This window comes from Diadema antillarum, unplaced genomic scaffold (assembly GCF_040938485.1).
Source record: "Diadema antillarum isolate AM-2024a unplaced genomic scaffold, OU_Dant_1.0 seq00000536_RagTag, whole genome shotgun sequence".
Taxonomy (NCBI): domain Eukaryota; kingdom Metazoa; phylum Echinodermata; class Echinoidea; order Diadematoida; family Diadematidae; genus Diadema; species Diadema antillarum.
Genome location: NW_027271485.1, coordinates 252,248 through 268,815, shown reverse-complemented (window position 1 = coordinate 268,815; position 16,568 = coordinate 252,248). Strand labels below are relative to the sequence as shown.

At 37.1% G+C, this 16,568-nt stretch overlaps 1 protein-coding gene across 2 annotated transcripts in view; it reads right to left on the bottom strand.

Moving 5' to 3' along the window:
• Positions 1-1,285: 1,285 nt before the first annotated feature.
• Positions 1,286-16,568, bottom strand: part of LOC139734643 (soluble guanylate cyclase gcy-31-like) — a 212,028-nt gene continuing 196,745 nt past the window's right edge. For both annotated transcript variants that reach the window (XM_071645429.1, XM_071645430.1), the window contains 5 exons: positions 14,881-15,027; positions 11,798-11,957; positions 10,092-10,297; positions 9,057-9,196; positions 1,286-7,757 (listed from right to left, as the gene is read on the bottom strand). In XM_071645429.1, the coding sequence (XP_071501530.1) occupies positions 7,247-7,757; positions 9,057-9,196; positions 10,092-10,297; positions 11,798-11,957; positions 14,881-15,027 (1,164 nt within the window). In that variant the 3' untranslated portion in view covers positions 1,286-7,246. The remainder of the gene's footprint in view (positions 7,758-9,056; positions 9,197-10,091; positions 10,298-11,797; positions 11,958-14,880; positions 15,028-16,568) is intronic.

The window sequence follows — 16,568 nt, the reverse complement described above, 5'->3', positions numbered from 1 at the left end:
GCAAAAACCATTTTGTCTAATTTTAATGGAAAGATAACAAATTGTGAAGTCAGTAATCAGGAAAATGAAAGGTTATGACTTAGCAGCTAAGAATGAGTCTACCGTGTATGAAAGTTTACTTGGAAAAGCTAAAATAAAAAGATTTTTTTTTTTGTTATGAAAAATTCATCGGAATCACTATCATATGAAATTATAAATTCATCCACGTTCCTCAATGATTTTTTTTTTCTCATCAGTCGTCGGAAGCAAAGTTTTTTTTTTTTTTTTTTTTTTTTTTTTTGCTTCTACAACCCACAAAGTGTATGGGATCACAGTCTGATGAATCCGACTTGTATTGGCCGCCTATCAGGTCAATGTCAGACAGGTCGGGCATGATCCGATGAGGCAAGATCGTCCGATGAGGATCACGCGAGCAATGTCTGACATTGACCTGCAATCGAATTCACAAACTGCGATCCTATACACTTCGCTGAGCGGCCGGAAAGCAACAGACTTTGCTAATTCCAACGAGTAACCGATGATAACAAATTCTCTGTGTTTTGGTGTATAACGTTCTATCTGCACATGTCAAGAGTAGGATCGAAGTATTTAGGTGCCCACACAATATGTATCGCTGTGGGAATAGCTATGTTTACAGTAGTGGCTATGACAATATGGACAATATGGCTATACGGTTTTGGCTGTGTGCAATTATGTACTCTTTTATCGTCGGAGGAGGGGTCTTTTAGGTGCCGGACTAGCCCTATACATGTATTTTATAACTCTGTTTGCCTCTTATTCAGTGTTATTCATGTTTCTGTGCCTTTAACGTGCGAGAAAAAATAAAAAATAAAAATGCGCCCTCATGCGGCCCCGTATGATATAACAGCATTCCTAAGCGGCTGCAAGATCCAAAATGGACGTAATGTGTCGCGGAATATCGGCTCTAACACAAAAAGTGGCAAAAGGTGGCAGCCAAATCTGGTATCAGCTTAAAGCTGAGACATCAGGGAATGTAGGTGGTAATAGAATTTAGTTGGAAATCCGTGGCAATCTAAACTTTTCATTAGGGTATATTAAAAAGACAAATAATTAGCCTCTTTTCCAGGATATTTAGCATAAAATATTCATGAACATTAAGCTTCTTTGCATTTTTTACGGCATTCATAACGTAAAATGAACTCTGAAAAATATGTGGAGAAATTACAGGTTGATATCTCAAAAAGTACATGTTGAAATTACTTATTTATTAAAGAGGTTACAATTTGCTTTGAAACTCTTAAAATATTGTATTTTGCTACTTCAGGTGGGAAATATACCCCTTTAATGTACATACCTGATTTAAATATTTTAATGATATATTCTTCAAAGTATTGCCTCTCAAGAGCGCATGTCAAAAATTAAAAAATCCCAAGTGCCCAAAGTGACTTTTGGCGCACTTTGGTATCTCTCTGGCCCACTGTGCGCTGGTTGCCGCTTATCTCTTTGGTCATTGTATTAGTGATATTAGATGCCGAACTCGCCATTCATTGGGTTTGTAAAATGACAGCAATATGTTCAATAACGTCCCCGCATTTTATGCATCGGATACGGCACATCAAAGACAATATTCAATGAAAACACCCATGGCAGTGAGAAAACATGGCGCACATTGTGCTTGTTTCGCTTGAAAGAACGCCTTCTATTCGTTGTCATGTAAACTACAATATGACTAAATGTCAAGGTCTTATGCTTGTAAATGGACTGGACATTTCCGAGTCTCATCACTTTTTTTTTCGAATCAGAGTAACTAAACAAATATTTATTTGATAAAATGCAGTGACAGTCAGTTTGTTACGAACTAATGAACATGAATTCCATACCAAAATGCAACTGAATTGATGACTTGACGAGATTTTCCTTAAACTGAGATGACCTATATATATTTGTATTGACTGAGATATTCAATCGAACAATATTTAAGTGGGGAAACCAAAGTTGTTGAGCTGGAAACAAAATACAAAAAGACATTGAATCATTCATGTTCTTCATATTTATATGCATACTTGTGTATTTGAAGACTCATTTGGAGGGTTGTGAAACATACAAAATGATCAAAATCTATTTTTGGTCTTCAGGGAGTTAAAATAATTGGACAGCTTGCATTAATCAAGCGTGTGTGCCAGCACACCCAGTAAATCTGTCTCATAGGATAAGACGCTAAACAGGCAGTGTTTTGATGTTTATCTGCATAATAAATGTTATAATCATACAGTAATTTCTTGTGAAATTATAAACGTCTCAGCATCAAAACTACCGTAAAAACGTCCGCAATAGTCTTTTTCTTTTGCTCAGCATTTAAACTTCGATTATAGAAAAATATGACATCATATTTTTTGTGTGTGTTTTTTATGTGAATGGGGAATTTGAAATGTGCCTGATCCGCGGAAGAAATTTCATGGACCTTAATTCCAACAGTTTCTCCCAAAATTGAAAAAGATAACATCGCGAAAACTACAGACCATCTTAAAAGTCAGTGGAGCTATACTTCGTGCACTTGATTTGCTTGAACTTTTTTACGAACTCCTTTCATGTCAAACAACAAAAGAATATTCTTTGTTTTAACAATGGCAAGAACGCGAGCACACACACACACACACACATATACACAATCAAATTTGAAATAGCAGAACAAGCAAGCATATAATGGAAATTGGGCTTTGTCACTGTATTAAAAAAAAAGAACCAGATGACTCTTTTCTATGAATAATTTACATTTTGGCGTACCCTGCAAAATCTACAATTAATAGCATAAAAAATGAAACGCACATAAAATGCCCCAGCTGTACGGATGTCACAGTTTTCATTGAATTCAGACTTATCGCCTATACAAAGAGAGAAAGGACCAATTACGATACGACAAAACTCCGCCGTGCAACATTAGAAATAAACAAGAATATGACAAGAAAATCATTATGATCTTTCTGATGAATAAGAATACAGTGAAAAAGAAAACGCTTATTAAAAAAGAGCCCAACATATATGTACATTAGACAACATAACAGGCCATTTACACCTTCTGAGGTAGCAGCCTTTGTTTGCATTTTTTTAACCCTCATATTTCCCACAACTTTCGTGTTGAGTACTTGGTATCCGAACCTCATGATTTATCATTCTTTTCTATTTTAATTTCACCCGTCCAGCTTTCTTTCTTTTTTTGCTCGTTTGTGCTTTTATTTTAGACAAATAGTTTCTTTTATTTTTGTTCTCAATTGATAGTTGATGAATATCAGTAAATCCATGTTCGCTATATTCTTTAGTTTAAACTGTAATCCGCAACAATGATCACCATTGATAGTAAAAACGTTGGTAATAAAATAGTAGACTGAAAGCAATGCATTATTTTGTCAGATTAAAGACATACATATACGTGTTCTGATGAGACTCAGTATCGAAATGTACATGAAATGAGAAAGTGATTCTACAATGGTAAAATACACTATTCTTTAGTGATGATGGAATGAAGAAAAAAAAACAGTTTTGAAATCTGAAAAATAGAAGAGAGTGAAAAAAAATGAAAAAAAAAATCACGTAAAGATTTCGGATAATCTTATGTCTCATTACTGTATAGCATTTATGTCGATTACCACTAAAAGCAATGTAATGCAACGCACACCTTTCTTCATAGAGTAATACATCATAACGAACTACAATCCAATCGCTCTACCAACTTTGTTAAGTACAATTCAAATTGTATGGATGAGTTTTACTAGAATACATTAGATGTGCTGGATACTTGAATCTTGGCTCATTGTAAACGCAGTTCATGATGGTTTTAAGAAAAATCAATATCTAATAAGCCTATTCACCTTAAGTTCCGGGAAGGGGATAAAAGAACTTACAGTGGCGCATCTTTAACATGATTATGACAGCAATGTATTGCGATCTTTACATTCATATGCTTCTACGGCGGATAATAATGATAATAACAATAATCATCATTAATAATGCGACTATTATTAATAGCCGTAGTTGTAGTTATTGAAGAAGCAGCAACATTCCTGCTATAATGATTAGTTATATTATTTTTTGCTCGTAGTCAAAGATAAGTATAATTACTAATAGAAATCGATAACATGACTATAGTTGTAATCAAAAAGGGGACGCAAGCATACATGCAGGATTAAATCCGACATTTCTCCCAACTTACACAAGTATTTCGTGAACTCTTGAAATAATTTTCCCTTCCACTATTTCAAGCATTAACTTTGTCAAGGCAGTATATTCATCTGCACTGCAGAGACCAAGGCAGAGTGAGATTTTGTTGTTGTTGTTTTTTTAGCTATTATCAACACTAAAGAGGAAATATTACTAATGGTTCAGCCGGGGAGAGCAAAGCGGATTTTTGTTAGTCTCGTACACATTCATTGATCACACATTTTGGATATCTGTATAGTACTCACACATCTCGTTATTCTTTTCTCGTATTTCCTTGGCAAAAGCATTTTACAAGCATTAGTTTTCAGCATTCCTATGTAAATTTCAAACATATACTTGCCCTCATGTGCAAACGAAAATTTGTGCATTTTGTCCGAGTATATATTATGCTCATTATTTGACAAAAGGAAACAAAAATCTCAAAGTTGAATTTGTGCCATGAATGAAAACATGAATGAATAAATGATCGTAAGAATGGTTAGAAGTCTTTCCTTTCAGACCGAGAAGGCCTACATAATAGTACAACTTTGCAAGATTACATATCCGACCAATGAAGAAGGAGGCATGGTGATTCCGGTCAAGATATCACTTCACACCCTTTGTACCTCAGTGCGCTTGGGATTGAGGTTAATCCCATGTCTCCTAAATAAGACAAATCTCATTTATTAGATACAATCCGCATAACCGATGGGTTAAGGATTTTATACAGTGTTAAACAAATATACAGTCACCTCTGCCTTTGTACTGATGCCAAAAATGGTAAACCAAAAAATATTGCCGTAATTTGATAGTAATGGAACTATATCTAAATGTATGGAAGCGTTGAGGGTCGGGCCATTTTTTTTTCTCAACAAACAATAAGATATACAGTGTTCCTTTTTCAAACGGAGGCAAAAACTAATTACGTTGTGATCGACCTCAGTCGAGCCTTGGTCAATGTTGCTTATTCACCTTCGTTGACTATGTGTAATGAATAAATCTGTAACGAATAAAACAAGACGATTTGAAGACAGTTTCATCCTTTATTTGCTTGTATTTAGCGGAATTCTATTGCACTTAATGGGAACAGTGACATTTGAATTTTGTGACTTCAAACTCACTCAATTTTTTCTCATCTTTTTCTAGACTTCACCGAGATTGACGAAGGTACAATGGCAAACGGTTTCTCTATAAGTACCCCTTTCAATGAACTTCTGTTCGATTGTGCATGAAAAACACTAATAACAAAGCATGGCAGTGTATTCAAGGGATTAAGGTTGCTGCAATTTTTTTTTTTCACAAAGGTCAATCCACTTGATTAAAATACAAATATTGGCATTTGTCTCTCCTTTTGACCGTTCTATAACTTTGGCAAATCCCTCTATACGTGTATCATTAATTGCATCTCTTCCTTAAAAGATGAAATACATTACTCCAATAAATGTCAGAACGAACACAATGTATATCTGTTGTATAAAAAAAAAACCACCTTTTGTTTTTTCTTTCTCTGAGTCTACTTAAACGTGACAATTATATCTGTTTTAAGCTCGAAGTATTCATAGTGTATCCGTGGCAGTGATGTTCTTGTGAGGTGTAATTGCCATAAAATGTTTAGAAACTTTGTCTTCCTACAATGTCCTACAGACAATTTTCTTACATTATTGTTTTGCAAAAAAAAAATAAACCCAAAGCATACCACATTTGATTGATAAACTATAATCCTACTTCATCTTTTTAAAAGAGAAGTCAAAATTTTATCTTTGCGTACTCATATCTTCAATATATAAATATAACATTGTATATAACATATCGTACAGAATGTTGATACAACTGTGATACTGGTATCGCAAAATGGAAACACCCCAAAATCCAAATATACATATTGTTCCCGAGTCAAACCACTGCAGCGCATTCTTTCTGTTTTTGTTTTTCCACACTGAAATTTACACACACAACAGCCATTGTACACAGATTTCCCCGCAGTGAAAGTGCACACGGTTACCATGGATACACAATGCGTAATTTTACACTGTGAATGATGTACAGTTTTAGTGTATTCCACAAAAATGTAGCTAACATCAAAGCAATGAATGAGTGAAGTACATATCATATGAATATTCCTTTCCTCTGGAAGGAAGTTGTGCTTTTTGAAAATACGAAATACAAAAATATTGTAGCTATTTAAGGTACAAGTGTACAGCGGATCTATAAATCGTGAAATGAAGATATTTAGCGCCACCAACTGACATACTGCTCATATTGACGTCTACGTGCAGAAACTCTCACACCGAAAACAGAAATAAAGAAAAAACAACAACTAAACGAAATGTTTTAACTGAAGTATTGGTCGTCAGCTTTGTAACTTGAGAGAAAATGGTAACTTACGCAGATTCGTAACGAATAATCGTCTGAACCACCAGGCAAACGAGTCCCAGAATACATGAGCAACACCTCGTCCTCTTAGGCGGTATAACAAATTCCTTGCTCTCTTTTGTTACCCATCAAATAAGAAAGAAGTAATACAATGGCAACAATTCACACCGACATGAATTTCCATTGTCACTCCTTATCACGCACTGCCAAGTGTTAATATCTGAATACCTGAATATTGCTGAAAAAGCTCGAATGACGAAGTACATGACGTCAAAAGCTGATAGAAATGTTTTGAATGATCTAAATATTTACATCAAATGTGTCATATCAATGACTCTCTACCAAGGTTACAAAAGTGCGTTGACATTTGTGCATTCTTTCGGCGACGTCCAGACCAATATTCGTTCACGCTTTCACACTTTGTGAACACGCCACTCCCATAAAAGCTCTATCAATATTGGTCTATCGTACAGTAATTCGTGTCCTTCCGAAGATTGGTCTTCTTCTTTCGTGATCATGGTCGCTTCAAATTGTATAAAATGTTCACAGGAACAAGTCAAAGTTTCTAGATTCACTATACATAGCACACACTGTAAAAATATGCCTAAGGGATCATCGAAGTCTCTCGTAGGATTGTTCAAACGTCGTTCATGCTGCCAAATTAGAATTCTCCTGGAGGTTATCTGAACATTTTTAAAAGGCAATCGGCATGGCCTATTCACAGAATGGCGCACGCCGAGCTATGCGCGACATTGGCGTTTCCTTTGTTCATTTCCGAGAGGTTGCCGTCGACGTACGCGTTGTCCGACCCGTTACCTTGCTGACCCTTGGCGTCGCCACCGGCGTGCATATCAGGGATGTCCACGGGGGTCCCCGATGCGTCGAACGAACTAACAGTCTGCACTTCGCGGTTGATCCGATGGACATTGCGCCCGCAAGTGCACGCGTGACCAAAGTCATTGCCGGGCTTCGACGTCGCTGGCGTGACGGGGATGTAGCCCGAGAACTTGCCATCGCCTTTCGAGTGGGTACTCCCGTTTTCGTTGGCTCCGATTGACTTCAGCGTCTCCGTAGAGGAGAAACTGTGCTTTTCGCCGTTGTCGGGAACTTGAATCAGGTTACCTGATGGCCTCGGAGTGGTTGCTCGGTCGTCATCGTTGAGAATCGGCGAGTACTGGCGATTGCTTTGGGCATCATCGGCGATACCGAGTCGTGACCCGGCGATGCTCCTGAAATCAAAGCGAAAATACATTTTGGAAATGATGATGTAACTATAAGAATAGTTATCAGAAATGAAAGTGATGACAAGAATGAAACAATGAAAATGATTACAAGAATGACAATTTTAACTAGAAATGGCGACTGGTATGCCTCCGCCATAATGCATGGTTCTCCTAATAGTACAATGTCTTGGCAACGTGTGATGACAGTTTCGCATAATTGGCAAAGTATTAAAACGACATGTTTGTCACAAATATGTTGAATGTTCACTTTCCTTGAACTACGTATAATTGGATGAATGGCTATATTGTTTAAGAGTGCAGGTATTTGGGGATTTGAGGATTTTTACTTGACTTTTGAATCTTTGATGGATTTTCAAAGTATGCAGAAAAAGTGTAATTTCAGTGTAAAATAGTAAAAAGTTGTCACAGATGACAAGTTTTATGAAACGGGCCCCTGTTCTATACTTTTGGGGTACTATTTATAGTACATTTACACCACGGCGTTGTGCTCGAGACGCTTGACAATACATACCCGAGTAATTGGGAATACAATTGTAAAACCTGTGCCTTCCGTGAACGCACTCCATGATCATCACGATAACGATGATGATGATGATGATGATAACGATGATAATAACAATTACAATACTACTACTATTACTACTACTACTACTACTACTACTACTACTACTACTACTATTACTATTACTGCTACTTATACTACTATAGTTATAATAACTATGGTAATGATTAAAACTGTTTAAACAATTATAGACTACAACATCTGCTATCTACTGCATTTGCGTCCTGCACTTACGTATTTGTGTATGAGTGTAGAGGAGTAGTCATTTATTTCCATTCATAAAGTGATGAAGCAGATCCTAATCAAATGATTGATTGAGAGCGATCACGTGATCACGCATTTATTTTGCGTATCACGTAATTCTACTTATGGCCAGTCATTAGTAAAGTATAATGACCGGCCATTAGCACTTTCATTTGGTGATGCATGGTAGGCGAGATTTCATCGTTTTGTGTGCTCGCGAAAAGGGCTGCTACGGAATTTTATCAAACAAGGATCTGCTTAATCATTATTTCTATAAAACAAATAATACAAACCATTTTGTTTGGGCATTAGAATGATTGCTCACACTCGGCACCTTCGAAATAATCCAAACACCCTCGGCTATCGCCTCCTGCAAGTTAGACTATTCCAGAGGTATCATGAGTGGGTAATTCTTACTAATGCCCTCAGAGTTGTGCATTATGTGTTGTATAATATAAAACCTGATTTCGGTGTCTCACCTTCTAAAGATGGGTGATGAATCGATGGAGGACTGTCTGGACCGTACCTTCTCCTCATCGTAGGCCAGGGAGAGGGGGTTGTCCAGTCCGTTCCCGTGTGTTTTCCCCAGTAACCAGTATGTCTTCATGGTTCCCTTACCCTAAAAGAATGAGGGGAAAATAATGAAATGACGGCATTCATAGAACTTGCTGTTCAAACTACTGATTCTTGCGTAGAGTTGTTTTTATTGCAATTGACAGACAAATTGCCCTTCATTGACGTTGTATATAAACACTGATTATTCAGTCTTTGAGTAGTAGCCATGATAGACAATCACGGACATACACACTCGTGTAAAATAGGAACCCACGACCTTCCTATTGCTAGACAGGTTCATATCCACTAGTATACTGAGAGCTTCTGTCCGATTGCTAGTATACATGGTTCTGATCCCTTATAGCAACAGGTACTGCGTTAATGTGTTCAAAATAATGGTTTTTGCTTGGAGCGATTTTTATTGCAACTGAGTAACTAATCACTGAATAATTGGAATGCATTTACGAAAACGAAGTACAATTTCTCAATGATGATAGTGATAATAATTGTAACAATTGCAAATTCATACTGCACAATTTCTATGGGTATACACTCAAGTGCTTATACACTGTGCAAATTGGTGAGGTGAAATTCTTGCGTCGCGTTGTCGACTGTCCGGTGATCAAGAGTTCGTTTATGTATGTTTGTATTAATGTCTGTCTGTATGTATGTATGTATGTATGTATGTATGTATGTTTACGGTTGAGTATGTATGCCGATGCTTTTTTATCATCGCTACCACTCAAACACTGATAAATTCGGTGCTTTTATACGTGTAATAAATGAAAGCCAATTGGTCAGTTAGTTGCAATACTCAAGTGCGTTAAGCAATGTAATTAAAGGAGAGACAAGCAGTCGATCACTGTCTAGTAAGAACTCGTTGTGATCTTTTACGCGTTTCTACCTAGACGCGAATAAGAATTTCACAAAGCGTTAGACAATTTTTGTTGTTGTTTTACCTTGACGTTGGTGGTCCCGCGCTCAGTGACGACATAATGGCCGGGCCACTGGGCGAGGTTGTCGTAAGTGGTCTCGCTCATGTGAATCTTCATCGCTTCGCCCGTCGACTCCATGCGCGAGGCCGTGTTCACCGTGTCGCCGAAGAGACAGTAGCGGGGCATCTTCAGGCCGACCACGCCTGCAACCACCATACCGCTATGGACTCCTGAGCGTTTGGAGTAAGCATACAGGAAGATCGGCTGAAGATCATGTGTATTAATCAAATCGTTTACTGCATTTCAAATAGAAGACGTTGTCTTAACCCGCGATGGCCTAATTTCTAGCAAAAAAAAAGAAGAAAAAAAAAGAGAGGAAGATATAGAACTGTTTCTAACGCTGCTTACAGGGCAATAAATTGATATGAATTGGACGAAACGGGTCCCTCCGGTTTTTTTTTTTTCACACAGTGCATACATCGACAACTATTTCACTATCGTTACCTGTTCGCTACTGTTTTTTTTTCAATTACTGTTGTTTTCTCTGTACATTTGTATGCATTGTTTCTGTCACTCAAGAAAGTGAGATTTGTGTTTGTATATTGTGGAAAAAAAGAATACATTTGAACTTGAACTTGAACTTGAATATATCATGCTGCCACTTTCTAGGGACATAAGTATGATAGGTCTGTTCACTTACAACGTCTCTAATTTGCTGAAGCACTTCATGGTCATAATATTTACGATAAATTTCCACACAGTCATGAGATTAAAGCACAAAGCCTAAGGGTCGTAAACAGGGTGGCACGGGTAATATTTTGGTATGGTGTGGTGACGTGTGGTGTGGGTATATCGTGTCTTATGGCGTAGTATGATATGGTGTAGTGTGATATGACAATAATGGTGTGGTACGGTATGAAATGGTATGGTATGATATGATATTGTGTAGTATGGTATAATTTGTTATAGGATATCGTGATAACAGTATACCGTATGATATGTTATGTAAATAAGCACGATTCATTTTTTGACCAAAGAATGTGCGTCAGCATGTCAAAACCCAGATAAATGGCACAAGTATCACGAGATTGTCTCCCTAACAAAGAACTATTCAAGCAAAGATGACAGGTGTGTTTTTCGTTCTTGTTTTGTTTTTTCGTGCTAATAATGTCGCCATTGGCCATTTCAAACTGAAGGTATGATACGGAAAGCGACATTGGTAATCGGAGTTAAATGATTTTGTACTGTTTTACTATGGCATAGTGGATATGGCTCCAGACCTATTATCATTATAGTCATTATTATCATTATTATCATTATTATTATCGTTATCATTATTATTGTTATAATCATTATTATCATTATTATCACTATTATCATTATTATCATTGTTAATATTATTATTGTTATGATTATGTTGATGATGATGATTATTATTATTATTATTATTATTACTATTATCATTATTGTTATTATTATTGTCATTATCATTATCATATTCACATTGCCTAAGTCAGGTGCAGAGCTTGACTTGACGAGCAGCTTCAACAAATGCACAAAGGTGAAATTTGGTTGCAAATCGTTTGTTTTTTTCCAAGTCATAAAACATACTAAAAAGGCGCAAAATGTTGTGCCTTTGAGTTGGTACGAATCTTATTAAAAAAAAACAAACAAACAAACAAAACAAAACAAAAAACGCCTGAACCACAAAACAACACTTGAACACGCACCGATTCGGATCTTCATGTTGTCGACGTTGCTCGATGGGTCTTTGACGTCGGCGATGGCGGATATCATGGCGAGCCCCATCTCGACGATGCGCACGGCGTGGTACTTCGTCGCCGTCGGCGCACCGGACACCACCATGTAAGCGTCACCGATAGTCTCGACCTGCCAATGAGAACGATGATTGTTTGGGGGTTGTTTGCTTGTTGTTGTTTGTTTCATCTTCCTTCTGAGAAAATGGCTGGATAGCCCATATACAGCTACACGAGCTGGTCTATCATCACGTCCATGCACATGGGGTCCAGATGGATATGAGGGCGGGACCATCAAGTACCTCTCAAAATCTTAAAAGATGAATCTTCACCTCAAACAATACTATCCCATCCCTTTAATTCTTGGTACCTTCCTCTCTTGATGGAAACTCTCAAACAATTTGTGATTTCAGAATGATCAAACGATATTGGTAAGAAATAATGTGAACAAATATAACAAATATTCATTTTTCATCATTTTGCTTTGTTTTGGTTATGAAAAAACACACATTTTCCAAGAATGTTATGGGAGAATATCCCGAATTAGCCAAGTTCTCTTTCAATGTTGAAGATTTTGTTGTAGTTGTTGTTATTATTATTATTTTTGTTTAATTATTTTGCGGTAACTTCCCCCTAAGAGTGATTGTGTGGTCTTTTGATTAGATGGAGGTTCAAGTTTTTGCGAGGTGATTAGAAACCATGTAGTTGAAATATTGAGAGGCATGCGATTCCAAGAGGAATCAGAAGTTTATTTGATGAAAATCGGTTTTGAAATGGCTGTGATATCCAAAAAGTAAAACAAAAAGGTTGTAATAAAATGTAGGACCCACCTTTTATTAGGACCACTTTGTTTTGCATACATATTAGCCATTGAAAATCGATTTTCATCAAATAAACTTGAAATTCCTCTTAGAATCATTATCCTCTTTGATATTTCTTACACGTGGTTTCTAATTAAAGGGACTGTACAGTACTGGTTGAGGTGGGGATTCATATTTTGAACATTCCTAAGTAAGATGATGAGAAACCTCTTATGAAATATGACAGAGCATGTAATCTTAAGAAGGATTCAACGTTTATTTGATGAAAATTGGTTTTCAAATGGCTGAGATATCCAAAAGTGATAATGATAAAAGGCGACAGACCACGCCTTTAATTAGGATCTCTTTGTTTCACCTTGTTTTTGGATATCTCAGCCATTTCAAAACCGATTTTCATCAAATAAACTTTTGATACCCCTTAGAATTGCATGCTCTTTGACATCTCAAAGAGTGGTTTCTGAATATCTCGCAAAACATTAAATGCTAAGAACTGTCCACACCCTTTAACTCGCAAAAAGATAAAAGCTGAGTCCCCATCTCAACCAAAACTACACCATCCCTTTAATACTGATGATATGCTTACGATACACATATCTGACCTTTTCATTATATCTTTCTCAATACTAGTTACTCCTTTGCACAAATACACATCAAGGAATGACTCATCTACGTGAAGAACCATAAAATCTGAGAGTACAAACAAACTGCCAATAACCTCAACATTGAATAGGAGGCTGACGACTTTTGACATCAAAAGACAATTTAGATACCGACAGTTGTCATCTCATTCTCCTCAGCTAATCTGCTGTGACCTCTTTTTATCCCTCCTACCCCTTTACAAATCATCTCTGACAAGGACGAGTATTTGCCGTGGCATTTGCAAAGGCTGTTGCGTACGCAACGACACGTAAAACAGGAGTAAATGTCAAGGTACATTACTTTCATGTTGTGCATTACAATGGCATTTGTCTCCCCTCTGTTTTCTCTGCTACCCCCTTCTATATATTTCTCTCTCTCTCTCTCTCTGTCTCTGTTAAATGCCTGTATAGTATAATGACTAAATTTGACCATATAAATTCTCTTCTTTGTATTTCCCTCTCTTTCTCTCTATGTATATGTCACGTCTGAAGAGAGTGGCTGAAAGAAGAACGCTTCTCCACGCGGTATTATAGAAACATGACAGTGTAAACATAGCGGACAGCGTATACATACGTGCTGCATCAGCATTACTATTTGTGACTCGTTGTCATGGAAACGATATTGTAAGCGAGAGCTAGAGGAGCAAAGTATGACGTCATAGCCGAAAACTCATGTGACATGTAATATGTTTTTTTTTACGGGCGAATGGTACTTAAAGGACAAGTTCACCTTCAGAGACATGCGGATTGAGTGAATGCAGCCATATTAGTATAGAACACATCAGGGAAAGTTTGGGGAAAATCGGACAATCCGTACAGAAGTTATTAATTTAAGCATCAGCACAGTCACTGCTGGATTAATAGAAGACAAATACAGTGTATGATGTCACATGCGTAGACCGATGTAAGGAAAATATAAAAAGAAGTTCACAAAACTCAATTTTTTGAAAAAGGTGTACATTTCCTCGACTTGTCACTGACTTTTGTTAAGGGTAATATTATTCCTCCTGCCTATTCTGAAAGAGGCAAGTCAAGTGTTCTTTTATTATGCGAGAAAACTTAAAGCATGTTGAATTTTCAGTTATAACTCCCGTTATAACGGGAGCACTATAACGGGAGCACTGTACTTCGACTATCCAAAGTTCTCTCCCCTACCTCTCTCTCTCCCTCTCTTTCTTTCATTCTTTCTTTCTTTCTTTCTTTCTTTCTCCCGCTCTCTCTCTCTCTCTTCCTGTTTGACATGTAGGCTTACCTGTTCACAGTCATTCTAATCGGTGTTGCAACTGCGTTATCAAAGGAAATTGCAACAAAATCTTCTGTATACTGCCTGATTTCTTTAACAGTGTGCTATCATGTGCACATGCCCATTGTATATCAGTCTGTACAGGAATACTGCCGTGTTGCAAATAGTCGTGAATTTTACTAATCTTATGTGTTACATTGTAATATTTCTCTCTTGATGTATAATGTCATCCAACTGAACTCGTGAGAAGTAACTTTGACATGAAGTAAATAAATAAATGAAAAAGATGCTACATACTACATCAGCTGGATTACATCACTTGGACAAACTACTGGAAAATAACCTGCTCCCCACCTTGTAGACGTCGAAGGTTTCGCTGAGGTTGTCGTACTTTGTGTACATGCCGTTTAGCATGGAGACCACAGCCATGGGGGTGATCTGCGAACAGATGTTGGTGAAGCCCACGATGTCACTGAAGAGGATGGTCACAGCTGAGAACACCTGAGGGCGCCGTTGTGAAAATGGAAATAAATACATTCAATGAATGGAAAGGTAAGTCAATCAATCAATCAATCAATCAATTCATTAGTTTATTAATTGATTAAAAAATAATGAATAGATAAATAGATACATAAAGTAATTAATGACTGATTAATTAATCAATTGATTGATTGATTTATACACACACGAATGAATAAATAAGCAAATAGATATTGATAAGAATAACATTCGTAATGACGATGATGATAAAACAATGGTAATAACAATAAAAAGAGAACAATATTCTAAGTTAAACTGATCTTGGAATTTTCGTCTTTTTTCTTTTTTTTTTCGTTGTCGCGTAAATACGGCAAGGCGACTTATCAAACAAACAAACAAAACCATACTAGAACTCATACTAACAATAGTAATATACTCAGAATGGAAAATAAAACCTGGGAATGATCAACAAGCTCATCATGGGGAACCTATGAAAAGTATTGTCTACATAAATCATCAAGCATATGCCTTGAATTCAAATGCTGAGTTTTACTTACAAGTGATTTTGGAAACATCTAAACAGATCTCAATCCGTTTTGATTCATAATTTTCTAAAAATGCAGTACAACCAATGAAACTTACCACTTTAAAAGATGAAGCGAAGAATCATACCTGAGTCTATAATGAAACTTCGAAGTCTGAATGTTGCTTTATTATTCAATCCTTTCACTTTCTGTGCTCGTGGTGACTGTATCGTGACATTACCGGTCATCGATGTAATATCGATATCATTGGTCTGTTCTACTGCCAGCTAGTCTGGCAAGAGCGCCATCAACGTTGGACGTCAGGTAGGAGATTACGGGTCTGTCAAGAGCCATTTTAATCATTACTGATTGCTAACGAGGGTGTTTGTGGGTAGGGATTACACGAGTAGAAAATCTCGATAACGACTTCGTTATCAAGATGAATGCCTCTTGACAAGACATTTGCTTCGCTCGTATTTCACGCTCGCCTGACAAGCGAACCCATAAATGATCATGAGGTAACGTCATGCCCTATACCCGGGTGACCTCCGCACGATGGCCGGCAAGGCGGACAGTTTGGGGCGAAAATGAATTACTGTCATGGCTGGACCGGTTTCAGCGTAATGTAGCCTCCACAAGTTAATTGCAACAGTTTCTGTACGCGCAATATTTTATTCAGCCCATACCTCATGGACTGGCTACAGTGAATGACAGCCAGCCAATCGTCTGAAAGACTGGATCGCCTCAAAATAGGTTTACGAGGGCATAATAGGTTGACGAGAAAAACCTTAATTGAGAACCAGCAAATCTGGAACCCGCTCCACTAAACAGTCCTCTTATTAATTGACATATGGTAAGATATGATTAAGGGTTAATCGATTCTAGGCAAAAGGGAAATTGGCAATAACCTCTTTCTTGCATACTAAAAAGACGGCAAAAAAAAAAAGAGAGCAATAATAATGTCCTCAGTAACTCGATTTTACATGCCTCGATCCCGACGAACAAAGTATATTCCTCACAGTAACACAATAAACAAAT